The sequence below is a fragment of the Lepidothrix coronata genome, unplaced genomic scaffold, assembly GCF_001604755.1.
Source record: "Lepidothrix coronata isolate B3197 unplaced genomic scaffold, Lepidothrix_coronata-1.0 Scaffold28, whole genome shotgun sequence".
NCBI classification, from domain to species: domain Eukaryota; kingdom Metazoa; phylum Chordata; class Aves; order Passeriformes; family Pipridae; genus Lepidothrix; species Lepidothrix coronata.
Window position 1 is genome coordinate 5,150,850 of NW_016690208.1, and position 26,933 is coordinate 5,177,782.

The following is a 26,933-nucleotide window of genomic DNA, read 5'->3' on the forward strand; positions in this document are numbered from 1 at the left end:
TCTAACACACATCTCCTTCCACCATCACCTGCTAATTCACTCCCAACTCCCAGTGACAATTGTCGCTGCCGACTTGATAACGCTGCTTGTGTCTGGGTTTGGAGGAGACGAAGCACCTCAAACACGCTATTCATCACTCCCAAACCAATCTTCCTGCCTTTGTTGCTTGCACAGGCGGTGGAAGAGAAGTGCACAAATCTTAACTGCCAACCCATGGCTGGGAAGCAGCGCACAGGGAAGGAGGGAAGCCCAGCACTCGGCAATCCAGGCACCGCAAGCTGCAGCTCGCGGGGCTCTGCCCACAGGCAGGGACAAAAGTGTGCCACCAACTTCTCTACCTCCCAGCATCAGCTCCTCACAACAGGATTGCAGCAAACACTTAAAACTCCAGCAAAACTCGGGGAATCGGGTCTTTCACACAGCCCTGAGGCACCCGGTGTGCTCCGCACGCTGGCCCCTGTCAAGGATCCACTGAAACACTGTAGCGATGCCGATTTTTGGAATTGCTGCCCCCCCAGATCCAAGGAGGCCTTGCAGCACCCCTCCCTTACGCTGTGCTCCCACAAGAGACAAGGAGAGTCAGCCCTGGGATGAAGATTTGGCTCCCTGGTCCCAGGCAGGAACCCACCAAGCCCCTGAGTGCTGGAGAGGAGAAGCCCCTCTTGCATGTCTCATCACAGCTGATTAGCAGTGGGTGGGATGAGCTCGTAGGAGTCCCCAGTTGTATTTTTCTAGTCACAGTACACCTGGATTTGGCCACTGGCCCTGCCCTGAGGGGTACACCCCCAGCACCTGGAATGGCACAGAGAGGAGGTGTTTGCTCCAAAGACTGCCCACAGTGGAGCTCAGGACGTGCCCTCAGAGGTGCAGGTACCCCCAGAACAGGTCCAGCTTTGGTGTCTTTTTGAAGCAATGAGACAAGACACAGAAGCAGAGCACGAGCAGCCTGATCAGCACTGGGAGCACACTCAGATTGTTCATCAAAACGTGCTCAGACCACACCAGCTCCAGGGATTTCGTCCCACTGCACCCACACGGTGCCCGTTTGCAGCTCCCCACACGTGCAAGCCCTTGCCTGGCCAAGTCAGACTCACCAGACCCAAGTGTTTGCTCACCAGAGCACCAGCACCGGTGCCATCTGGAGAGCTGGCACATCACACCAGGGACACACCAGGACTCTGCCTCCCAGACCTGGAGACTGAAGCATGTGCCCGGCACAGCTCGGCACCGGGAACGGCCGCGCCGGTGCTCCCGCAACGCACACCTCCCTCCCCGGCTTCCCCCGCGGGGACACAGCTGCTCCTCCTGGCTGGGTGCCACCCTCCCCCCAGATATGCCAGGAGACTGAGGCTGAGGCGTTAATTCATTCCAATCTGAAGCCAAACAAGTAAAATTCACCACGAGCAGAAGCCTTCCTACCGTGCCCATCTGCACCAAACCACATCCTAGAAGACGCACAGTACACAGTCACAGGTGAGGCAGTTCCTGCCGGGAGGGGAGGCAGCAGGGATGGGCTGAAAGGTTGGATAGATGGCGGAAAAAAAACGAAACAGAAAATGGAATGAACAGGACAAGGACCTAATTGGTGACATATGGATCCTCATCGTAACTAGGGGACCTGGCTCCTTCTGAAACACTGTAATCCCAGCGCAGTGTAAAGCATTTCCATCCTCCTGAAAAAACAGCTCCTTCCTGGCTGTACACTCAGCTGTGAGCTTGCAGAAAGGCTGCAGCATTTCCTACAGCAGCTTTTTTTTTTTTTTTTTTTTGTATTGCAGTTACAAGTAAATTCTTGCTCAGATGGAGCATCTCTCCTGCCATGCAAACATGGGGCTACTGTACAGCGCCGATCATGATGTTAGCAGTGTAATTAAGCTTTGGTTTTATACTGCACAGAGGAGGTGCAAGGCAAGTTAACAGTGGTGTGTGGCAGCCCCACGGACTCAGGCTGCCATTCAGACATGCTTTAGGCATATAAAAAAATCAAGAAGCACTTATAAAAAATTTAAAAGGATTGGCTTTCTTCTGCCCCAGCTCCCTATTTCATAATACAACTTCGGAGCCGGTGTGGCTCTATGAGAAGGATTTGATCCACCACCCCTCCAGCCCGTGGAGGCTATAATCCTTCCCCTCTCATTTAAAAGATAAAAGGTGCTGCCTCCCCCCCACCCACCCCACGCACCACTGCAGTCCTGCAATACCTTTGTCCGACATCACTCCCCATGGATCCCATCCTCCGAGACGGCAACAAGGGGCTCACCCCATGGACATCTTCTGTCGTCGCAGGCGGGACGGTTTTGACATGGGAATTGCTCTCGGAAGGGGAATTCTTCAGCTTGGCTCTCGCCATCCTGCGAGCCTTGGCTGCCTCTGTGACTTCCTCCTGTTTCCCCCCTGAACTCTCTCATACATAGCAATCCTCACCGCAATCAGTTTAGAGCTGTCGGCACGTACCATCTCCTTCCTTCTTCTCTCTCCCCAGTCACGGCTGCTCAGTGGAACAATCCTGCCCTGTACATTTATTTTGGTAGTGAGGGGAGTCAAGGCAAACTCTGTGGCCTTGCTGCTGCGACGAATTTGGTGCAAAACAACCGAGAAAACATCCACAATGCAGAAATCCCTGAAAGGGCTTTGTTTGCTGGATAATGAAACTGCCCTGCCTCAGTTAAAGAAAAGATTGCATTGCTCTTATCACCACAGGCAGGGCAGGGGCTGGAGAATTATATTTTTTTCCCCATCCCTGTTTTTCAGTAGCAACGTGAGGGGGAGGAAGCTTTTTTATCTTATTCCTCTGTGTACAGAGCAGAGTGTGGACTGCGTGCCAGGGAACAGACTCAGCAGGCTTGGCTCGCACACACAAAGCAGCAGAGCAAGGTCCCCTCCTGAAAGCACCCAGTGTGAACCCAGAGGAGAGGAACTCACTGCTGGGTCTCAGGCACTGCTCACCTGGCCAGGCAGGTGCACGTTACCTGGCCCAGGACGACCCAGATTTCCCTCTTCAGGTGACAACAAAAGCTGCTGCTGATGCTTGGCATCGACCTCTGAAGATGTCAAACAGAAAAGAGAATTCACTGTGGCCAGTGGAGACCTGAGCAGGTGATACCCCCCCAAGTCCCTCAGTGCAGGTGGAATTGGAAAGGGGGGGAGGGGGAAATGGTGATGTATCCTGCCCTCTTTTGGGGATGCCACCAGTCCACAGCTGCTCGTGCTCGACGGCAGCCCCAACAAACAGCATCTTCCAGTGGCCCTGGACGGTGCTGCAGCGCTGTGGGGGGGGCACAGGGCTCAGCACCACGGACAGCGGCAGCCCGACACCACCCCAGCTCTGCCACATCACCCACAGCACGCCAACATCCCCCCAAGGCCTGCCACCATCACCCCGAGTCATGCCAACCCCACCCCACGGCGTGACAACACCCCACACCAGCGCTGCCCCGCGGCCCAGCAGTGGGTGGCAATGCTGCCCCACCAAGAGTAAATCAAGGACTGACCCCAGCAGGATATCACCACAGGAACAAGTGCAAATAATTCAGCTTCACCAGGGGGTTCCTTTAAAATTGACACGTCAACATATGGAAGGGTCTTCCCAGAGCCTGGGAATGGCAGCTGGGCAAAGGCTGGCTGTGAGGGAAGGGCAGGAGCTGCCTTGGAATGGGAAATCTGGGATCCAAAGTACTCCCCTGACAATCCCTTCTGGCACCAGCTCTGTGTCCCAACCACACCACACACTTCCATAATCCCACCAGGCTGTCGGAGCACTCGGCACCAGCGTCCTGCACCAAGCTCTGGGAAGCAAAGGCCAATCCTTCCCTTCCCCTCCCTCACCAGGGAGCTGCCAGGCACAACCAGCTCTGCTCTCCCCCAGAGATCAATGCCCAACAGTGATTTGCCCCATGACACAAAGGCAGTTCCCAGCTGCTCTGGGAAGAGAAACAAAGTCCCTGTTTCCTGTTAACCAAATCCTTGTTTCCCTACTCCGGGCATTATTTCTTAATGGGATTTCATCCTACAACATCCTTTATTTCAGCATTTTGAAATGTAAAATGGATAAAAACCCACAGCCCATTTGCTAATGTGCCAGCTTTCAGAGTACATTTAATTTCTTGTTTTGCCTCAAAGTGATTCATTAGCTCAGTGCATTCATTTCCTACCCGAGTCATTCCTTTCTGCTTCATGGCTTGATTCAGCCTCATCTTCAACTTATTGCTCCATCTCTCTTTACTTCAGGGTGTTGTTCTCAAACCCCAAATATAATCACTGCTGTCAGCCCTCTGGATTGGAGTGTGCCCAACCCAGGGCCTGATGAATCCTCCTGGACTGAAGGAGCCACTGGGATGGGGGCAATCAGGTCTCTCTTTTTGGGAGAATTCTACAATTCTATTGTATTCCTGATTGCAGAAGAACATTAATTTTAGGATTGAGATTAGATGTGAAAAGTGGCTTATGCTTAAGTTATCATCTCAGCACTAATGCCATCACAGAGCAGCATGAACAGGGGAGGGATTAGGGAAAGACCTGGGGAATTTTAATGGAAAATGGAAACCCTCCTGTCATACTTTTGCATAAGGTGACAAAAAGCACATCAAAAAACCCTTTCAGGAGCTCTGCCTGCAGGAGCCCCTCCATGAAGTCACCTTCTCTGTCAAGCACTTGAACACAAACCCAGACAGGAAAACCAGACAGGGCGAAATGACCCAACACCAGGTCAAGAGAAGCTGCAAACGGGGCCGTGGGTGTGAGCAACCATTCCCCTCCGAGGGGGAAAAGAGGTCACCTGGTGCCGAGGAACATCTGCGAGGCTGGATGACCCCACAGAGTGACTCAGAGAGCTCAGCTCTGCCCTCAGCTGCTGAAGCAGCTCTGTCAGAAAAATATCCCTCTCTCGGCAGTGCAACGTGTTCCCCACTTCACCTCAAGATCTACAGCCCCGGCAGCATCTCCCCTCCCAAACCTCCTCCCCGACAGTCTCCGAGTGCTGCTGTGTCAGGAGGAGCAGCTGAGGGAGAAGGAGTAAAGCAGGAACTTGGAGCAAAGGCAGCCCAGTCCATCCAGTACACCCAGAACACCCACTCTGGCTGAGAAACAGCCTGTTCCTAGAAAGAGCCGTGGCTGGAAGTGTCCCCTGAAGCAGCTCGGTGAGCCAGCCCTGCAGGGACATTTTCGGCCGTGCTTCCACCCATGGAGTCCAGGGGCAAGCCACACATCAAGCACCTTGTTTGAACAGCACGTTCTCCCAGGGAATCCAGGAGGGAAAAATCAACAAAACACAATCCCTGTAACATCAAAGTCCGAGCAAGAATGCCTCTGGTCCAGAAACGTTCCCCACGCCAACTGAATGCCAACCATCTGACTGCAAGCCAGGAAATCGATGTTTAATTTTAGTTTGAGAGCCCATTACAAAGTGCTGATTTCTCATTTCGGTGTCTACATTATGCAGAGACCACTGCTGTGCCGGGGGGCTGGGGAGATGGCTGGGAATTGCTAAGCAGCAGTTACAGGGGTAATAATATTTCTGAAAATAAGATTTAGAAAGAAGCAGATTCTTCATTGCTCCTAATTGAATCCACAGCAAGTGCATTGTTAAATATTCTCCCTCTCATCCAGGTTGGTTTCAGTCCCGACTGCCAAAACTCCCTTCACGCACGTATTCAACTTATTATTAATAAAGCATGACCCAGTCCATCAGAACTGGTTCATGAAACAGGAAGGGGTTGGGTTTTCCTCATTTTCTTGTGGCAAACAAACCTGTTCTGTTGAGATACCACCCGAGGGTGTTAAGTGTGCAAAGCCTTCTGCAAGGAAAGCCACTTTAATGTATTTAAAAATCTTCAACAGTCACCTTGAAAGGCATCAGCTCTGCAAAGACAATTCCAAACCCACAAAAAGTAGCCTGGGTAGGGAAGCACATTTTGCCAGAAGACAAAACCAGCTCCTGACCACACCAGCACCTCATGGGAGACTTTATCAGCCATGGCAGAGCTGCTGCTCTACAAGAGGGGCTGTGTTCACACAAACAGAGTGTTAACTCAAGGGAGTCAGAGCTGAAAAGTCATTAAGGCTCATTATTATCCCCTACAGCAACCCCCTGGTTCTATGGAGCCACTGGACAAGCAGCTCTAGGAAAATCCACTTCCCCTGCACGGCCCCTCTGGCTGCTCTGTGCTCCTGCTGCCTTGGCAGGGCACCCCTGATCTCCCTTTATTTAATAACATAACACCAAGGAAAAACAAGATCCCATGGCATTTACTACTGCCACAAACACTTCTTACATTTCAAGACCCCAACAAATGCCACAGCACGACATTAATGGCTCAATAAACTCCAGAGCACAACCAATACTTTGACAAATGCTACAACCCCCCCAGCCCAGCCTCTTGCTGAAGTGTTTTTCACGAAGTGCACAAGCATCAGTTTTGCCCTGGAGTCGCCAGGGGATGCCCTACATTGTCACCAGGCACTTTGCAAAATTGCTTTTCAAGAGCTGCCAATGTTTGGAGGTTGCCAAGGCTCAGGCAGAGCCGTGCAACCACCTCCCCCAGCTCCCCACCGAGGCTCCTGCAGCCAGCCCAGCACCAAGCCACTTCAAACACCAGCAGACACATCCCCCTGCAACAAAGCTGCCTGGAAATGTCCATATTTTTGAAGAAATCTAAAGATTTGGGGTTTTTTTTAATGTTTACTAATCATTCTCTGTTCCAATGAGAAGTTCAAATCACAGAAGACGGAGGTTCTGCTTCCTCACCAGAGTACTTTTAACTCTGTCATTTCTTTCAGTGAAATAACGAATTTGTCAAAAAGAAAACAATGCAAAAAAGCAACGTTGATGCTCCATCCCCCTTCTTTTGGCCTTTCCATCCTGGAGTGGTGCCAGTGCTGCTCTCCTGCACAGGGATGGGTGGGAGCATGGACACGCTCAGGGCACCTCGAGCACCCAGGAGCCCCTCACCTGCTCCCCTCAACAGCACACCCTGTTCAAGAACGGCCAAATTAACTCTTTTCCTAACAGGACAGGCCCTTCTCCCTGTATTTTTGACTATCCATCAGCACCTGGAGTTGCAGCCCATGAGAGGGTTGAAGCCAGAGAGCTTCATTCCTTTTACAGTCACAAATACAATACCAATACATTGATTAATTCAGATTGCAGATATTAGAATATACAGGAGATGCTAGGCAACCCTCTCTGGGCAGCGAGGATGTATATATTTATTAATAAAAGTGCTTAGAGAATACTTTATCTATTGATTCCGAGTCAATTAAAAAAATTCTCTCCATTTTTTTTCCATTAGCCTGGAGAGGAAGGTCCTCTCTGGCCCATGGTCTGGGAGCAGGAGCCCAGCACTGCTGGGAGAGCCAGCAGGTCTTTCTCAGAGATGAGCTGTGCAGTGAAAATCGGGGTTTAAAAGACACAGAGGATCAAATCCTTCCTGAAGGAAAGCCAGGGATGGATGGGGACTCCTACCTGCTGTTCCCAGAGAGGTGCATCCAGGTGACCTGGGGCTTCCCAGGGTCCGCTCCCCATGAGAGAGACATGGATCCCCCACACAGCCAGGGGCTGGTGCTGTCAGAGCAGGGCAGGGCAGGGCCAGCTGAGGCCACAGCAGCACTTTGCAATTCAAAGCACTTGCAGACATCTCCTGCATTGAAGTTCCCGTAGCCTCCGTGTCTGAGGGTCGTGGGTCCTGCTGTCCCCACCCCTCAGCAGCAGAGTGCCAAAGATAACAGGAGGATTTCCCAGAATTTCAGCTTTCTTTGAGGTCAGTCCATGCCTTGGCATCTCCACAAACTGCACCAGTAACGGGCTGGGAGCAGCAGGGCAGAGACACACGAGAAGCCTCGCAGTGACTCCCCCACCTGTGTTCCCATTATTATTATTCATATTATTCATAATGCCCATTACTGTCACTGCAGCCAAAACAAGCCTCTATTACCCTGGGCTCAGCACAGGAATCAGTCCTTTTTCCTGCAGTCTGGAGAGGGCCAAGATGCACCAGGGGGATGCAGAGCAGGACAGAGAGGATGGAAAAAAAAGCCCAAAACTCAGTGACTTCACAGGAACTTTTAAGAGGTCACAGCCTCTCTGAGTCTTCCAGCTAAGAAAGGAATCTAATGCTAAAGGAACTATTTCAGTGGAATTTCTCCATGTACTACATGGAGCACACCAAGGCCCAGAGGACAGTCAGGAGCTGGGAGAGTATTCCCAAGCAACAGGGCTCTGAGCAGCCAGAGAGGGGATGGGCAGAGGGACCAACACCCATGGGATTTAGGGCAGCAGCAGCTCCTGGAAGTGCCCACTCACCAAGACCCAGGGCACCAGTAAATCCACACTGTGCCCTCTCCTGCCTTGACTTTCCCTGGTTTCTGTTCCCTCCACACACTCCCTTGGCAGGGTTAATGCCTTTGCACCACAGGCTCTGACGAGTTCCCCGAGAAGCCGTCAGATGGATCGACACCACTGTGAGTTCTCCTTTGTATCTAGGACTCCTCCCTGACATTTGTCTTTAAAAAGCAACACCATTTATACGAGAAGTTGATTAATTCCACTTGTTATAATTACTCCCACAAATAAAACCAGCTATTCCCCCCTGTGAACACGGGGGATAATGGTCCTTACCCTTCGCAGCGAAGCGTTTCAGTTCCAGGGGTGAGGAGCTCTGTACCAAGAGCTAAGTGTTATTATTAAACTGTCATTAAAAGCATTTCAGGAAAAGTTCACAAAACTGCAGGGATTTCTGTCATCACAGTGGCTGGCTGGGACAGCAGTTGGGCTGAGTGTTACTGCCAAAATCACAATGGTACCAAATTCCCTGTCTCCGTTCTGGAGTTTCAACTGGAGACCACAACCACCTTTGGAAGGGACTCACCTCCAAGCATTTCCCTGTTTCAGTGCCCTGTGGGACTGGTTCCCACCACGGTGGGATTGGGAGGTTGCTCCATCCTCGCTACACTTCTAGAGGGTGCTCAGCACCACAGAAACCCACCAGGAGAGAGCCTGGAGCAGGGGAACACCCATACTCACTGCCACCACTGCCACCATCCCACAGCTGCCAACCAGTGCTGCAGCAAACACCAGGCACTCCAAGGCCCCTGGAAGATTTGCATGACACAGGCAGAAATTCACTGGCTGTGTTTTGTTCCCTCCCTTCCCCTATTTAGTCTTGGCAGCTGAGCCAGGCAGCACAACCAAACAGCACCAGGCAGCAGCTCCCTGCATCGCCCAAGCGACTCCTCAGCAGAGCTGGGGAGACTTCCCCAATAAACCAGAGCACTGGAGTTTTGGGGAAGAAAGAACAGTTTGGAAAGCGCAGAGGAGAGTGTATTTAGCAGCAGCAAGAGAGCTGGAAACAGAAGGAAGCCTTTGAAGAGCTGGGTTGATGGAGAGAGATGGAAAAATTATGTAAAGTAAGAAAACACATCCAGAGCTTGCAGGCAGGCTGCGAGCCCGGAGGGGGACAGGCTCAAACTAGAAGAGCCTTTGATTTCTCTCCTCTTCCAAGCGTCCCCTGCATTAACATCTCAAATGTTAACAATTCCCAAATGTCAGTGCTCAGAAGAGACGACCCAGGACTTCAGAAACTGCCCAGTAACAGGCAGCAGTGTCCTGTGGTTTCCCTCCCACCCAGTGCCACAAGCAACTCCAGCACCAGCTGCTCCCACTGCCGGGGCCTTGGCTGGTCCCCCCATGGATGGATGGAGGGGATTCCCAAACAAAACCCCTCCTGGCTGGCCCAGAGGAGGGAGGGCAGGTCCCCTTCACCAAGTAACTCCCCAGCTACCCAGGGAGTTGGCAAGAGCCCTTATATAACTGCGACGCAAGAGCCTCGGCGCTGAATCCCAGAACTGTCATCGCAGCCTTTGCAAAGCCATTTTTACCTCTCTAAGTGTGGCTCATCAGCGACCAACGTGAAAGCTGCAAACCCAGGATGTTAACTTGGGGCTGCTTAGCAGGGAGAAGAGAAATAGAGCAGACTTGAGCAGCTGCTGAACAAATATCCCCACAAAGCCACGGTGCCTCCGACACGGTTCCTGTTTCCGTGGTGCATTTTAAGTGCTCACAAGCAGAGCAATGAGACCCTGAAGCTTTACAGTGACCCCTAATCTCTTCCCACTTCTTCCCAAAGCAGGTTAAAATGGCTGGAGGAGAAAGGGAAGGTAAGCGTGTACCTGTCACAGCTGCTCGAGCCAGCGAGGAAGTTAAAAGCCCTGGGGTAAAATCTAAATATATATCTGCAAGGGAAGCAGGAAAAGTCTCCAGGCAGAGAGCACAGTAATCAGGCACGACCAAGTCACTTTTCCAGGTGAGTACATAACGGGGTCACTATCTGCTTCCCAAGATTTAATGAGCCCAGCGCCGGGTCCTCACCCAGGCGGAGCTGGCAGGAGGTGCCGGCAGGGACGGGCAGCGCTTCCCAGAGCATGAGTCAGCCCCGGCTGCGCGCAGGGAGGGAGCACTGCGGGAGCGGCAGGGACGGGGAGGCAGCGATGCGCACAGGAGGTGCCAGGGCAGCACCCAAACCCAGCCGGGGGGGAGCGGGGGGCTCCAGGCTCCCCCCTGGCACAGGGCTCAAGCTCAGGGAGCAGCCGGCTGCGTGACTGCCCTCTGCCAGCAGCCGCTGTTCGCTGCCTCCCAGCAGCAACGATCTTTGCACCATAAATGTTTATTGCTTGAAGCATTTGGGCGGGACTTTCCCCCCGGGAATCTGAAAACGCCTTGGAAACATCTCTGGGTACCACCGGCAATACTCACCAGAGGGGTGGGGCAGGAGAGGTCCTGCACCCAAAACGGGTCAGGAGGAGCTCCAAGCCCACAGCATGTGGTGGAATTACCACAGCAGCTCTCTAATGGTCCCTCCAGCCTCTCCAAGGACCTGAGCCCCTGCAAGGCAGGACCTTCCCCTTGCTGCCCTCCTTCTGCAGGTGGCTGAGCCAAGACCCTGAGAAAAGACAGGGATGCTCTGGGCATCCTCAGTCAGTGGTCAAGGGCAGGACAGGCAGCAGGACAGACAGCAGCACTCAGCCCCAGCTCCTGGGGCACATCATCCACTCACACTCTGCTCCAGGGGACACCCTGCTCCCTCGGGACTCACCCCAGCTTTTCCCAGGGGATGTGACAGGCAGCAAGAGCTGGAAAGGTGCCTGGTGCCTCCCCAGACACCTCTCATGAACCCTTCCAGCACTTGGTTCCCAGCCCAGCAGCAAAGTGCCTTCAGGAGCTGGAGATGCTCCGGCTGGAGACGCTCCGTGGTGTTCCATCAGCCGGAGGCACAGCAGCTCCCTCGCTGCTGCAAAACACCTCCCTGGGCTCCCTGGCAGAGCTCACCAGGAAGCAATTTCACAGAGACTTTCAAAATGCCAAAGTGATTCCCACTTTGCAGTCTTAAAGGACTCCAAGCCTTCTTTTTTTTTTTTTTTTTGCATGTCATTTTTGCGGCAACTCCGCTTCTGAAGTATTAAAATCGTAAGGAAACCCGAAGCAGTGTTCACTTATTACACGGCACTGAGAGTTTCTGCTTTAAAGGTGGAGAATTTCAGCTCCCAGAAACTTTCTTAAAACATTTTTTTTTTTAAAAGCCCACCAGAATTCCATGAAAAATTATCAACATTCAAAGGGCAAAGTCTGGCTCTGGGGTTCTCCATCAGCTCTGCCAATTATGTCTCATGGTAATAAAATTTCCTTCCCTCCCCAGGGTCGCTGGATCATGCCAGGTCCCATCTCCCAGACATTCTTCCCTTCTGTCACCATTCTTTTTGTAATACATTATATAAGACAGAGAAAATGGCAAGCCCATATAAAGATAAACTCACAATGTGCTGCAGAAATGAGGCATGAACTCCACGGAGTCTGTGACAGCCTCATCAGGGTGTGTGGGAAGGACTAGAACAAGGGGTTGTACCAGACCATTGATCTCCAAATACGTTTCTTATTTTAACTTCAATGAGAAAAATCTGCTTACCCATCAACATTGTGCTGCAGCTGAGAGTTCTGCTGGGAGACAGGAGTCCCTGTACCCAGGGGATGTGCAATTCCCAAGCCACCTGCACCCAGGGGATGTGCAATTCCCAAGCCATAGCTCACACTGTGCCCAGATGCTGTTGGGAATCTGACAAACAATCTCTTTCTTTACACCTTCAGCCAAAAGCAGGGGTCAGCACCAAGGCTTTAAAAGGAAAAGGAATGTTCCTTGTAGCCATCCAAACCACCACCACAAACAGGCACAGTGTTCCCTAAAGCCTTAAATCCAGCAGTTGCAAGGAGTCCTTTCACAATGTATCTGCCCCTGTGGTGTTCTTCTGAAATAAATGAGTAAAATAAGGTGGGCAATAACTGTGTGGAACTCCATGACCCTGATGTAAGGGGCTCCAGGAGCCTCTTCTGTACAAAAAAACCCTGAAATTCTCCCCAAAAGTACCATCCAGCTGTGCTGCCTTGTGCCAAGCCCACCCAGCCAGGAGCCAGAGTTGAACTAAAGCCACAGAAAAAGACTTTAAGTCAAGTTATTATCCAGTCTCAGCAGGTTTTGATTTAACTTCCATGACCAACTCATCTGTTGGGAAGGGAATATCCTCTCCAGGAGTCGGTGTGACAGCAGATGCTGTTTCACGGGTGCCAGGTCTTGACTGCCTCATACATTTACAGTAAAAAGCACACTGGGAAAAAAAATGTCTTGGCCTGTTCTCATCTCTCACACAAAGACACACACACACACAAAAAAAAAATTAAAAGGAATAGGCTGCAATTTTTTACACAGTGTCTCCTTAAAGACTGAACTGCAAACATCATCCTCTCCATTTATATTCCTTCTGGCATAGCAGGAGCTTTTAGGACGAGAGATGGTTTAATAAACAGACATTCATAACAAGTGTCAGACCTTGCAGTTTCATCATGTGGAAAAAGAGTCCATTAAACCAAGTGAGAAACTCCCTGATAACTAAGGGTGCCTAACAGGATTAAAATTAAATTCTATCATGACTATGTTAATATCTGCACCAGCAGGTTCAGCTGTGCTCTTTCTCTCCCTGAAATCTGCTAGTGGGAAACAGAGGGGAAAAAAGCTTAGGGGGGAAAAAAGGCCTTTAAAGTTGGAATAATTTGTTCCAGCTCTCCAAAGTTTCTCAAGAAAAGCAGCCATCGGGTCCCAGAGTGGATCTCAGAGCTCTCCTGGGCTCACTAACACACACTAGAGCAGCAGCACCCTCTGTGCCTTCCATGAATCCTCCTCCCTCAAAAGGGAACAGGGATCACACCAGGACATCAAAACAACGCTGGGAAAGGGCACGGGACTCATCCAGCCATGCATTTCATCTGTCATCAGATGAGGAACATCCCTCCTGCTAAAATCCTGATCCGTGCTCCCCTTGCTTGCTCCTGCTGAAGCAGCTCAGTCTCTGGGGTTTGAGAGTCCTTCCATCAGGAAGGAATCCCCCCCTTGGACATGCACAGGGTGGTTTGCACACGTCTGTAAGGCAGAGACATTTGTGCTGCTGAAGCCTGGGAGGCTGAACATTTCTGAGCCACAGAGCTCTGCATCCGGCACTAAAACCATTTACAAGTTCTTAGCACGAAAGAAATATTTCCCACTAGAGACCTTAACGAGAGCCGACTAGAAATTGGTTTTCCTCTCCATTTTCACACAATAGCTGCTGGCAGTAAATCTCTCCATCAGCACTGGGCAGTTCTAAGTGCAGATACTGTGTGGGAAGAATCCAAACAAAGTGACAATACCGAGCATTAAAAGCACTTTGGAGGGAGACAAAAAGGAAAAATTGTTGAACGGCAGCCCTGGAAGAGGCTGATGAGCTGTAATGGCTCTGTGTCACCACCTCACACTGACAGCGACCCCACAGATCCAGCTCGTGGCAGTCCCTGCACAACAGCTCTGGGATGGCGACCTGGGAGATCTCCATGCTGGAATGGGGCTGTAAAGTCTTTCTCCACATGGAAAAACCTCATGGTGCTGACTCACTGACCTGGAACTGGTGTATCCTGAGGTACCTCAGACAAGCAGGGAAGAAAAGAGAGACAGAAAATATGAACATCCCCTTTCTTGCTGACACATGAGTGAGCACATTCATGCACATATGTGTGTGTGAGCACCTCAGGAAGGGGATGTCCCTGTGCCAGGGAGCTGGAGCTGCTCCAGATGACTAGAAAGACCAATTTCAAGTCATCTGAAGTGGGAACTGAAGTGTCAGAGAAGGCCTTCAGTCTCAGCAGCGTGGGTGTAATTGCATCAAACTGTAATGAAGCAAATCCATCTTCAAAATTCCAAGCTCAAGAACGGTGACTAAATAGCTTCCTCAAATAAATGCCTTTCCAGAGACCAGCTGTAACTTCTTGCTGAGAAATATGGGCACCACCTAAAACCCACTCCTGTCCTTGAACAAACACCGTGACTGCGCATTAGAAATACCAAACCAAATTAGCACACTAGTGTCCGTGCCAATTATTTCAATTAAACTCTCTTCCGAGAGCCAATTACCACCCATTTTATTAAATTAGGAATTTTTCAAACAATACTCCCATGCGGAGCTTTCAGCCCAGATGCAATTACACCCTTCACACGTCGACGTGTGGACACCGGGCAAACGAGTTTCCCTGAGTCTCTGCAATGCAATCACAGGCACGGTTTGGCTGAAAGGAGAAGTTTTAGGCAAGGTTTTAGCTTTGAAAAGCTGTATTTAGCACCCACCCATCTGCAGGAACCCTTTCTGGTTAAGCTGCTTTTTGCTCACCTACAAACCACGCAGTGAAAAGGCCACTTCCTAATTAAACTGCTCTGGGGAACGATTAAGGCATTCAGAAATAAGGCAGCGTGGCTTGGCCAGATGCTCATGCCCTAGTGGTAAGAGTTACATGTGCTGGAGCAGGATTCCCACTGCTCCAAGGAGCTCACGCTCCATGAGTCTCCCCGGTGGAAAAACGCCCACTTTTGGCAAAGGCCCTCCTTGCTCGTAAACATTTAACTGGTGGATTTTTTGCTGCTCTCTGACAGGATAACACATTTCTCAGCAATGTCACTTCTGCCCACAGGATGGCAAGGTCTCAAGCTGACATTTGCTAAACATCTTCACCACCTGCTCCCCAGAACTGCTCCTCTCTCCTAGACGGAGGAGACCTTTTCCTTGACAGCTCCTGCCACCAGGGAGACAGCACATACCTGCCACCCTGCCACGGTGTTGGTGCTTCATGCTCCAACTGCTCCGTGACACCCCACCAAGGCTGCTGGATTCACAGGGGCACTGACCCGAGGCCGAGGCTCGGGGAGGGCTGTGAGCAGCACGCCTGGAATTTAGAAAGCCCGATTCCCAAATAAACCTGCTCTGAAGTCAGGAACTCACTGCAGCAAAGCTCGAGCGAAGCGATGACTTTGCTGACAGTCACCCCCGGCTTATCGGGAACGGGAATGAGACACGCAGAGCGGCTCGATGACTCTGCCCACAGCCCGAAAAGTAAGAGCTCCCTGCCTGAAGGGAGCTGCTAAATTTGCAGGGCCCCCCTCCCGCCGCTCGGGAGCCCGCGTGGGCCGCAGGAAGCGCGGCAGAGCCACCAATCCAAACAGAGCCGTGCGGGGCCGGCTCCGCTCCGCAGCCTCCCCAGCGCACTCCCCCCGCTCCTCCCGGCACAGCTGCCGATCCACGGAATGGAGGAGACACCAGCCCCAGGGCTCGGGAGGGGGGGCTGAGCAGCCCAGAGACCAACCGAGCTGGGAAAGGACCCACGGGAGACACAGCCAGCAGAGTGGGCTCGCCACACAGAGACATCCCCACCCAAACTGAACATCCTGCAGATCCCCAGCCCAGGTCGATCACAGATGCTGTGATGGGGTTTTGCCTCATCTTTAAGAGAAACTTCTCTAAAAATCCTGCTGTTGCAGCAGAGAATGACAGCACAAGGCACCCCTGTCCATCCCCAGCGGTGCAGGAGAGGGACAAGCCCCAGACCAGAGTGACAGGTTCGTCACAGTCCTCTGCAAACTGGGACCAGGGAACGGCCAGCACGGGAACAAGCACAAGCAGCACCTGAAGAGAGGAGACAACCTGCAGATCCATGTTTAACTCCAAGAGTTTCAGGACCTGCAGAGAGGAGGATGACAGTGCCTTCCTCAGGACCCTCGCATGTTCCCAGGATGGGTGGAGAATCCCAGTCTCCAGCCCTGGCAGAGCAGCTGTGGCAGGGGGAGCACAGGGACAGCTGCCCAGGCAGGAGACATGGACATACCTCCTCCTTGCTCCCCCACACTCTACAGTCAGCATATCTCACATGCAAACACCCCACACCAGTCAGCTTTATGCAAAGCTACGACCAAAAGCTCGATGGCAGGTGACAGCAAAGAGTCCTGGAGAGAACAATAAAATGACAGTTTGCCTGGATTTGGGGAGGTGCTGGACAGGAGTGATGTGCGTGTTGGCCTCAAGAGGGCCCCTCCACAGTGCTGTGGCAGAGCAAAAATCATCTGTGACAAAGGAACTGTTGGCAGCATTAGACACGAAATCCAGCTCGACAATCCCACAACAGCGGGACACAGAGCCAGGCACTGACACTGGCAGCCCCACACGGGTCAGGGCAGCGATGCTACAGGGGTGAGAAAGCAGCTCATGCCCGAGATGGACACCCTGAGGTTTGCACTGACCACAGTGAACACACACGCTCTTCTCCATCAGTTCATGCAACACCCAACACCCGTCTGGGGGCACAAAGCCCTCTCTGGGTGGCAAAAGGCTGCCCTGCTCCCCAGGGAAGGGTCAAGGGCTTAGCCTTGCTTCTCACACCACAGCTCCAGTGCCAGGGGAGCTGCAGCTGGAGCCCACTGGAGCATAACACTGCACACACTGGCACAGTGACATGCTGATAGGGTGACAGGGCAGCATGGGGCAGCCAGCACCTCACCAGTGCCCAGCTTTACAAGCAGCAGCTGCACACTGAGCAAAACCAGGTTATTTCTGAGCACAAACACACCCAGGTACAAAACCAACCCTCACTATTTCTTAGCTCACATCAGGCAAGACTTGAGTTCATCAAAACAGCAACAGCACAAAGGGAAGAGGTGAATGAACCTCTTGGCTTCACCGGGGGATACCTCGCTCTGTGTTCCCCCTCTCACCACACTTCAGTCTTTGCCCTTGAACCAGTCACTCACCTCAGCCAGCGAATTCACTGCTGTGTCACTCTTTACATTGCCCAGCTGACCTCACAAGCTGACAGCGTGGGCTGTTGTCCTCCTGCACAATTCCTCCTTCCTTCCTTCCCTCCGGCTGCGCCCACGCCCTGGCCCGGCTCTGAACCTGAAGGCTGTGGCCGTGGCTACTTGTACATCATGGTACACAGTTCTGCACACCCACACAACTGCTGCAGAGAGCCAGGCAGGGAAAACAACAATGGCACTGGATCAGGGAGAGCATGAGCAAGAGGCACCCTCTCCATTGCCTGTTCCATGGGGAAAAATAATAGAAAAAACAAAGGGAAAACACACCTCACACACAGCCAATCCATCTGACAGCAGAGACTTTCATCCCTGAAATAGAGGGAATGCACCCAGCACATGGGAACTGCCCAGAGAGCCACTGCCTTGGAGATGTCACAATCCTGACATGCTGGGTCTGTCTTAAACTTTGCTTTCCACCTTCCACTCACAAAACACCACTGCCACGTCCTGTGTGACTGTCAGCAAACAGCTCCAGGCTGTCTCTCGAAGAAGGATGAGCAGAAGAGAACCAGATGGTCTGTCTCAAGGGAAGCAGAAGCAAGACCAAGCAACTGTGGCCCCTGTGCAAGTCCAAAGAGGCAAAGCCAACTCAAAGCTCCTGGAGTTCTTCCAGAAAGCCATGGATGGCCCTTGCAGAGCACTCCTGTCCCTGCACCACATGGCTGATTAGTCTTGGAACAGAAAACTACTCTTTAAAATGCTTGCAAGCAGTGATTCACTCACTACTCCAGGCCTGCTGCTTGAAGGGACAAGTTTTCTGAGTTTGAGAGGTTTAGAAAACACACCTTTCCTTTAACTCCAACCTGCTAGGAACGTGCTAACATCCACAACCTCTCTGTCCCACCAAGACACAGGCCCTGCATTTCGACTCTATCACCACAAACTTCTTCATTATCAATTATTTATAACCCAGAATAATTAAAGGGGTCATGCTGAAGCCTATCAGGGGACCTGCAACCCTGAAAACCTCCTTCCAGCCCTCTGGCTATGCTGGGGAGATCTTAAGACACCCACAATGATGTTGTGGGGACAGAAAAGAGAGCAGAGACTGTCACCACAGGGACCTGCCTTCTCCAGGAGATTGGACTTTGATCATCTCCCTGCAGTAAAACAGCCATAAATTTGCTAAAATGGTAGCAAAATGCTTTGCACAAAGAGAGGAAATAAGGTCAGGGAGCAGATGAAATTCAATGCCATTATTTTATACAGAGTGTGATGTCACAATGGAATCTGAACTCTGAACCAGCTGAAAGATAAGAAAGAATGGAGGATAATTTTTTTGTTTATTGCCAATAGGCTGATAATAGAAGAAATCTTCAGATTTGGGGGCTGGGAGGCTGGTGTTGCTTCCCTTTGCACTGCCAACCCTTCCCAGGCAGCACAGCCCTGTTGTCAGCTGGCAGGAGCTGTGCACAGAGCCTGTATGACCCACTCTCTGAGCTGTCAGTCAGGAGGAACATGAGGTATTTTATTTGCAAATTAATACCTACATCTCTGCTACAGATCCAGGCAAGTGCCAGTGGAGCAGAGGCAAATGCAGCATGGCAGGGAAATCTGCACTTGCTGCAGGGCTTCACAGGCAAGGTGTCTTGATAATCAGCACTGAAAATAGACACCAGAGAATCAGCCCTCTCTTTCAGTGGAACTTCTCAGAAACACTGATGTTTTGATCCAAGTTCCAGCCTTTTATTCCTCTCTGAACCCCTCTGCTGCACAGTCTATCACTAAAGGAGTCTCTGAGATGCCTTACAGGGGAACGTATGGGGGGACTTATTAACCAAGATATTTAAGCTCTGCTTGTGATCTCCTTGGCCACAACCACACAGGGGCCTGTGAGAGAGCAGCTCACACCAGAGCAGGGCTGGCATTAGGACAGGGCTGGCATTAGGACAGGGCTGGGTGCAGGAGGAGCCGAGCCCTCGACTCCCCTGAGGCTGCGAGCGGGGGATGCCTGAGCTCTGACACTCCCTACACAATCAGTCACTGAACAGGTTGTGCAGAGGAAAAGCAACGAGCACCACCTTCAGAAGAGCGGTAAATTATTCCCCTTGGGAACAAAGATGCAACTGTGAAGAGATAAAGCAGTGGGAAAACATGGCAGGAAAATTTAATGCGTTCTCTGCAATTACAGCCACAGCTGCCAAGTTGTTCCTCGTGCTGTCACCACAGCAGCAGTGACAGCGTTGGTGTCAGCCTGACCTTTCACCCTCACCCAAGGCAACACAACACCCCCGTGGGTTCCTGCAGGCACAGGGGTTTGCTGGGATGACAAACACCACCACTCTTCAGCAGATCTGTGGACACAGACTCACACTCACGACACTCCCCTGGTGCTGAAGCGACCCACGTCCCTGCAGATCTCTGCCAAGATCTTACATTGCAACCAAAGCTTCTCCCCCTGGCTCTCCTGAGTCCTGTTCCCTGCTCTTTCCCAGCAGGTTTAAGCAGCACAGGAGCTCCAAGGAGCCTCAAGCAGAAAGGAGCACCAGGGCCGTGCACAGCCGGAGCAACAGCAGTGTCCCCACCCGGGCTCAGCCTCACGCCAAGAACACGTGGAAGGAGATTTGTCCCAGTTAACCTTGGCAGGAACCAAGACTCCAGCATTTTCCATGACCCTCTGCACTCCCTTCACAGGACTCTTTTCAATGAGGACTTTTGGTGTGTCCTGCCCAACTGGTGGAAGAGAATAAAACAATTCATTTTGCCAACGTGTTCAGTTTTCCTTGAGTAAGGCCAATGCCAACCCCCAGGAGCTCCCCTGGGAATGTGCCCACCAGTGCTCAGCGCTGGGTTGTGAGGGTTGTCACTCCTCCCTGAGCCCTTCCCTTTCCCTTTGCCCTTCCACACATGAGAAACCAAAAAAACCAGATCCTCAACCACTGCAAGTCTCTGCTGGAGCCGCAGGGACATGACCCTCTGCCCCCCTTGCTCGTGCTCTCCCCTTCACTCAGACAGGTACTCTCTGATAACCTGAAATGCTGTTTTCTCTTTCAAGCCCATTCTCCCAATAAATTGAAAAGAAACCAAAGGGAATGTAAATAAATGGGAAAAAAACACCCCAGGGAAGGATGGAAATCTGAGCCCATAGTGTTAAATTGCACTAAATAACCGAAAATCAATGTTGTTCTTCCTTTTCATCAGGGCACAGCTGTACATTCTGCAGCACTCCAGGGACACCTCTGCTCGTTCCACCATCCTGCTACGTGCATTTACTTTTATTGCTACAAGGGCCCCTTCCTGACAGTAAAAACAATATCCCTGAAAAGAGTAACGACCATTTTTTAAAATAAAATAACAGATATAATTATAAGAGAACTGCATTTCTTCTTTGCTCTATTACTTTCATAACTTTCCTAATATTCCTGCTGATGTCCAGGGGTACCTGCCTCAAGATGGATATTCACCAGCACACCAACAGCACACACAAGGAAACATCCATTTCAAAAACCCCAAACAGCACTGCAATTAAGGCACCACATCAGGAATCATCCCTGCAGCCTTTAAGAACAGCTAGAAAAGCAAATCTCAATTAAGAATGTTATCTGTCATTAAGAAAAAAAATCTACAGACACAAGAAAACCCAAATCAGTTTTATAAAGCTGTCTCAGGCCTCCAACCTCTTCATCCCAGTGTATCCCATCTGGAGCTGGGCTGAGGAATCCAGTGGCAACACATGGTGATATTCACTCTGTTAAATGTGAGGAGCTGCTGGAAAAACCCTCTCTGCAGAGGACCCAGGGCTTTGGAGCTCAGGTTTCATGGTCACCCTTCCATGGAAGGGAGCAAATGGGACCAACAGCAGATTTAAGAACACCAACACCCTGCCCCAGGAGCTTTTCCCTACACTGCTCTAAGCTCTGCTTGTCTGGTCCCACACACTGTGCTTCAGAAGAGCCATGGGGATGACTGGTGGCCTGGGATGCTCCTGGCCTTCCATTCCAGGAGCAGGAGGAAGCCGTGCTGGAGGAGCACAGCGTGTCCAGCCTGACCCCCACAGTCTCCAGCACTCCTTGCCAGCAGCTTCTCCAATAACTTAAATTAGGGACTGAATTTGGTCCTGTCCACAGCCTTGGCTGGCAGAGCAGAGCTGTCAGAATGTACTTTGGAAAGAGCTACACCTGTACATGTCACCTGCCCGACCCGCCCTGGCCCAGGAGCAGGAGCACACACGGAACAAGGATCATTCCAGGCAGGAGCAGGGTCCTGCCCAGGGCCCTCAGGAGGAAACTCCTGCTACTGTCAGACAGAAACTTTCTGACAAAGAGCTGATTCAGGAAAACAGCCTAATCCAATTAATAACTGTTCTGGTTCTGCTTTGCCAGGTGGCAAAGGCAGAGGAGAAGCAATTCAATTCCAGCGGCCACACCAACACTCCCAACTTTGGGGTCCCACCACCTTCCCCAGGGTTATTTATTGCTTGGTCTGGAGCTGGGCTCAGGCATCACAACTGAGTCACCCCTTGAGAGATTCTGCACCCAGGGCTGCTGGGAGATGGCTCTAAACACTCTTATTTAGGGAACAGATATTAGCAATAAATACCTTCATCCTGCTTCACAAGCAAGGGATCAAACTGCTGGGGGATGAAGAGTCTTCCCCAGAGGAATTTTGTGGCACGTATGTATCAGAGTTGGATCTCCTAATTCCAGGTACAAACCTTCACTAGCACTGATGCTACAGCCTGAACAGCCACTGCAGTAACTTAAAATATTGGCCATTACCTCACCTTCACAGAAATAAATGCCTCTAACTTCTCGATACAACCTGGAGTTTTCAAATCAGCATCTGCATCTTCCAAATAAAATGAGGAAAATTGCCCATTAAATCAAATGTCAATGAAGTGGGGATTCAGCCACAGGCACATTGAAGGAGCCTGACTCTGGAACACAAAACTGCCCGGCTCCATTAATGTAATGATGCATTTGATGAGGAAATCACTTGGGGAATGTTATCATGAAACCCGCCAGGGTAAGATCCTAAAGCCTGAGATTGCAGCACTTCAGTTTGCTCACGCCAAGCACAGTCTGACCTATGATTTAGAGCCACCACTTGGTGACAATTAAAGAGACAGCGACCAGATGTCAGTTCACAGACAAAGAGTCTTCAGACTCTATAGAACTCGGAAGAAGAAACTTAAAAGAATTTGCCCCAGTTGTTAAAAGTCTCTTTTCTTTGTTATGCAACATCCAAAAAAAATCTTTGATTTGAAACAGAAGATGTTAAAATTTTTATAGAGATGTTGCTGAATTCTTCTGCACAAGCAGCTTTCACAAACATCCTCATCCATCAAAATGATTTTTTCCTGATAATTAGCCTCAGAAAAATGCACTTAATCAAAGTGACATCCATTACTTCTCAGTACTGTAAATAGGACTGTGGCTTCTGACAATGATTTTCTGGAAAGTGTTCAGGCTATTTAAATTAGGCAACAAATAAGCTCCTAATGACACTTTTCTGAGATACAGTTTAATTTTATTTATGGGCTTTTTTTATACGTGCCCCAACCCAGCTGTCAGCACTGTCCAAGAAAAGAGAATGCAGGCGATCAAAAACTGCCATAGTCAGGACAGCAGAGATCAAAGGGATGCCACAGCTTGTGGTATAAGACAATATTTATCAATTCAGCAGATGTGCTTTCTCAGCTGCCTTTAATCAGCAATTCCAGTATCACTTCAGAACAGGAGCCTGCCTTCCTCACGGAGCCCAGACTCGCAGCACCCTTGGGATGTGAGCTCAGCTCCCTCTCCCTTCCTCCAGCCCCCTTGGCCTCACTCCTGCACAGCCTCCACTGCACAGAGGATTCCCATGCCCAGAGGAGTCCTGTGCCAGGCATGTGGAAGGGCAGCCAGGCACCAGCAGCACTTGTGCCCCCGGTTCTTCACCCTCTTTTTGTTTAAGATGTTACTCAACATCTTAAACTTGCCTGCACTGTTCTATTCCAGTGGCTCTGAATTGCTCTCAAGTCAACAAAACATCAGTGAGATAGGAAATGCAATACTGCCATAAGAGAGCAGAACAAATCCCTTTTTCTCCCAGTATTGACATTGACAGAACCTTCCAAAAGGGAAAGAAACTTCTGAACTGGACAGGACTAATGCCAGACAACCGAGGAACTGCAATGTTCCCAAAGAGAGCCTTCCTTCCCCAGAGGAGAAATTACCTCCCAGGCCCTATCAGTCAGATTCATGCCCTGAACAGCAGTTTGTATCCTCTGGAAATTCTGAGCTGAAATGACAGTTAATCCTGTTTCTATAACCTAAAGACCTGCCTTGCAGAAATGCCAAGCCCAGAGTTTAAAACCAGCTAAGCCCAAAGCCTTCCCCATGTCCTGTGGTGGTGAGTTCCAAAAATGAGTCAGATGATCCTGGAAGGAGCACTTCCACTTGACAACTCTAGAATTGCTTGTCATTAGGTTTTTCTCTCTCTGTTCCACAAATCCATTTACCTCCCACATTCCTCTTCCAGTCGGTCGTTTCCTATTTGCTTCCTGGCCAATTTACTGCATCCTGCACACCCCATTCCAAGTGTTATTTTAATGCTCCTGTCACTCAGCCCACCTGCCAAAGAGCAAGCCCTGCCTAGTTAGACTGACTGGCTTCACCTTTCACATTCTAAAAGCAGAGGTAAATGAGGAGCAGCCTGTTTTACCTATTCCACCTCCCATTCACTGATTAGTTCTTTCAGTTCCAGAGGTTATCTGGACATGCTCCCTCCTCCTGCCATACCACAGCTCTCTAATTATCTGCTTGTTCCAACAAGCTCTCATCTCCTCAAGCTCCAGCATTACCTCATTCCCTCAGCTCAGCCCAGTGTTGGTCTCCTCAGCATCCTCTGTGATGAGGATGCACTAATTCATCTCTAACAGAGCGTTTTTAATTCTCCAGAAGCAGCAAAACCTACGGCCCTCCCAACCTTTTAGTCCTCTGCTGACCTCAGAAACCTCCTCACTTTTACCATTCCAGGGAAGTTTTCAAAAGCAGATATTTGAGACACTAATGTTTTAGGCATTGCTTTTATAAATAAATGAGATATTTAGTGCTATGGGTGTTTTCCCTCAGTGTTACATCTGTGAGTCCAATGAGCTCTATTTGACCATTCATAGTTCCCACAGTGTTTCCAGGGGGGAATTTCCCCCAGCACATCCCTGTAACAAAGCACTTCAAAGCACATCTCTGAGCTGCTTATCGTTTATAAGCACAGCAAAGCCAAAAAGTCTTTCTGCTTTTCTTTTTTCTTCTGCTTTTCTCTTTCTTTCTGCTTTTCTCTCTCTTTCTGATGACCTAAATCAGCTCCTGATCCAGTTGGTTTGGAACAGACTAATTTACTAGTCATAATTACTCCAGTGAGCTTGGTTCATCCGTAAGATCCTGGTGTTATTAATGACTTGGGACCAAAACTTAGGCCTAACAGCAACATTTCCCAAAGCCTACAGCTCATCTCAACTCCCAGGGAAGTCAAGAGGGCTCCAGTGAACCGCAAATGGGGGGGTCACAGATTTGCATTCCCAAACACGCTGTGAAATTATCAATATTTTCTAGATAAAGGGGAAATCAAACAACTAAAGAAAGCAGCACATAAAGCCACCGAAACAGAGATATCTTAAGAAATAAGGGTAATGAATTCTTGAGAAACAAGGCTAATGAATTCAAAAATAATCCAGAGTAGCTCCACATTAAAATTAAAGAGAGACTCTGAATCAGAAACACCCAAACTGAGATGAAAATGAAGGTTAAGGGGCATAGCCAGTGAAACACAGAATGAACACAATCTGCAATTCCCAGCTTCTGTATTACAGATGCTTTCAAATACTTAAATGAAAACTATTAAATCTTCAAAGAGCCAAATGAGTCGTAGCATAACTGCTCTGAAATCCAGACATTTTCTGCAGCAGGAATTTCATATCAACTTCTCACTTCATACCATAAAACTATATTAATGTTTAAGTGCCTGTTAAGAAAATCTGGGCTTTAAAACCTTCAGGATCACAGACTCATTTTCGAGACAGACCAATTTTTTACCGCAGCTATAAAAGTTAGGAACACTTACACAGAACATTTGTAAATCCCACGTTCATTTTCCAAAGCCAAATTCACTTTTTTTTTTTTTTTGGACAATGCTGGTACATATAAAAAATTAATTTGCCTTTTAACACAGACTCACAAAAGCCTTGGTGCAGGTACCAAACACACAGTTAGCCAAAGGCTAACTCACCAGGAACTGAAGGGGTTTTTTCAACAAGAATTTCATCTCTCTCTGTTTGCATCACACAATTAATTGGTGGGAAAAGATAATAACCTCACTGACTCCCCATTAGCACTGCAGCTCCTGGGTACTTATGAACAGATTTGAAAGGAAGGTTCTCGTTCCTCTTCATTTAACTGCTCTGCCCATGGAATTCACTTGCCACTCATGGCATTCCTTCCATCGCTCACTCAACCTGCTCATAAATCCCTGCCAGCCAGGCAGGAAGAGCAGGCGTGGTGCTCAACACATTAAGACCATTTCTCTGGTCAGCCCAAGAAAGAGAGAGTTGCACCACAACCCCAGCAGATCTTTATAAATTCTCTGCTCCCATCAGCACACTCTGCTGCAAAGACAGCCTGGAGGAGCCTCACCTCCTAAACAAATGGATGTGCTCAGCCCAAACTCTGCACACGGCAGAGTTCCACCAGCCCCTCACCAACTCCATCCCGTACATCTCCCAGACACTGGTCCCTTTTCCTCCTTGCCAACCCCTGATGGGACTCCCTGCCCAGAATACCCACACAGCTCAGCGTCTGCTGGCCCAGTACACCCACAGCTCCCACTGCCCAGCAGCTCCAGCACATCCCACCCTCCTGGAGCACCCAGATGTTCCTGCTGCCTGCTGTCCAAGGCACCCCTGCCCTCCATCCCCTTCACATCCCGGTACCCTTCTCCCGGGCATGGTTCCTGCGAATATCTCCCAACGCCCGCAGGTTCCGGGTACCCCCCGTAACCCCAAAGCCCCCCTCCCGCAGCGCGGCCGCCCCGGCCCCGCGCTCAGCACCGCGGAGAGCTCCGCGCCGGGCGGGGTCCGGCTGCGCCCGCGGCAGCAGCACCGCGGAGAGCTCCGGATCCCCCGCCCCGGAGCGCGCAGGGGTCCCGGGCGTGTGTCCCCATCCCGGGTGCGTGTCCCCATCCCAGGTGCGTGCCCCCATCCCGGGTGCGTGTCCCCATCCCGGCTGTGTGTCCCCATCCTGGGTGTGTGCCCCCATCCCGGGTGCGTGTCCCCATCCCCGGACAGTGCCTGTCCCCGGGCCGTGTCCCCCTCCCTCGCTGTCCCCGCGCTGCGCCCCGAACCTGTCGTCGCTCTGGAAGGACTGGTCCCCCAGCAGCAGATCTCGGAAGCGGTACCGGGGCGGCAGGGGCAGCACCTCGGACTCCAGCTCCGTCATCTTCAGGGCGGCGATGTCCAGAATGACCCCGCTCTTGCGGCTCCCGCCGCCGTCCCCGCCGCCGCAGCCGCCGGGCGACGAGAGCCTGCGGGAGACAAGGGGGTAGCGGTAGGTGGGGGGGCGAGAGGGGAGCCCTGCCCTGCCCTGCCCGCCCCCGCCGCCCGCCCCGGCACCTCCCCCGGGGCCGGCCCCGCGCCTCCCGCACCCCGCACGCACCGCGCCCCGCACCGCCGGCCGCGATTACATTGCGGGGCAGGCGGCCGTGCCCCCCCTGCAGAGCGCTCCCCCCGGGGGCATTGGGGGGTCGGGGCTCAGGCCG

General features: G+C 51.0%; 1 protein-coding gene across 9 annotated transcripts in view; it reads right to left on the reverse strand.

Annotated features, from left to right (window-relative positions):
- KCNT1 (potassium sodium-activated channel subfamily T member 1) overlaps positions 1-26,632 on the reverse strand; it is a 67,934-nt gene extending 41,302 nt beyond the window's left edge. For 5 of the 9 annotated variants that reach the window (XM_017810385.1, XM_017810386.1, XM_017810384.1 and 2 more), the window contains exon 1: positions 2,202-2,350. In XM_017810385.1, coding sequence (XP_017665874.1) covers positions 2,202-2,350 — 149 coding nt within the window. Of the gene's footprint in view, positions 1-2,201; positions 2,752-26,519 lie in introns of those variants that run through there. The other 4 variants (XM_017810391.1, XM_017810389.1, XM_017810390.1 and 1 more) reach the window with 4 other exon arrangements.
- Positions 26,633-26,933: the final 301 nt, after the last annotated feature.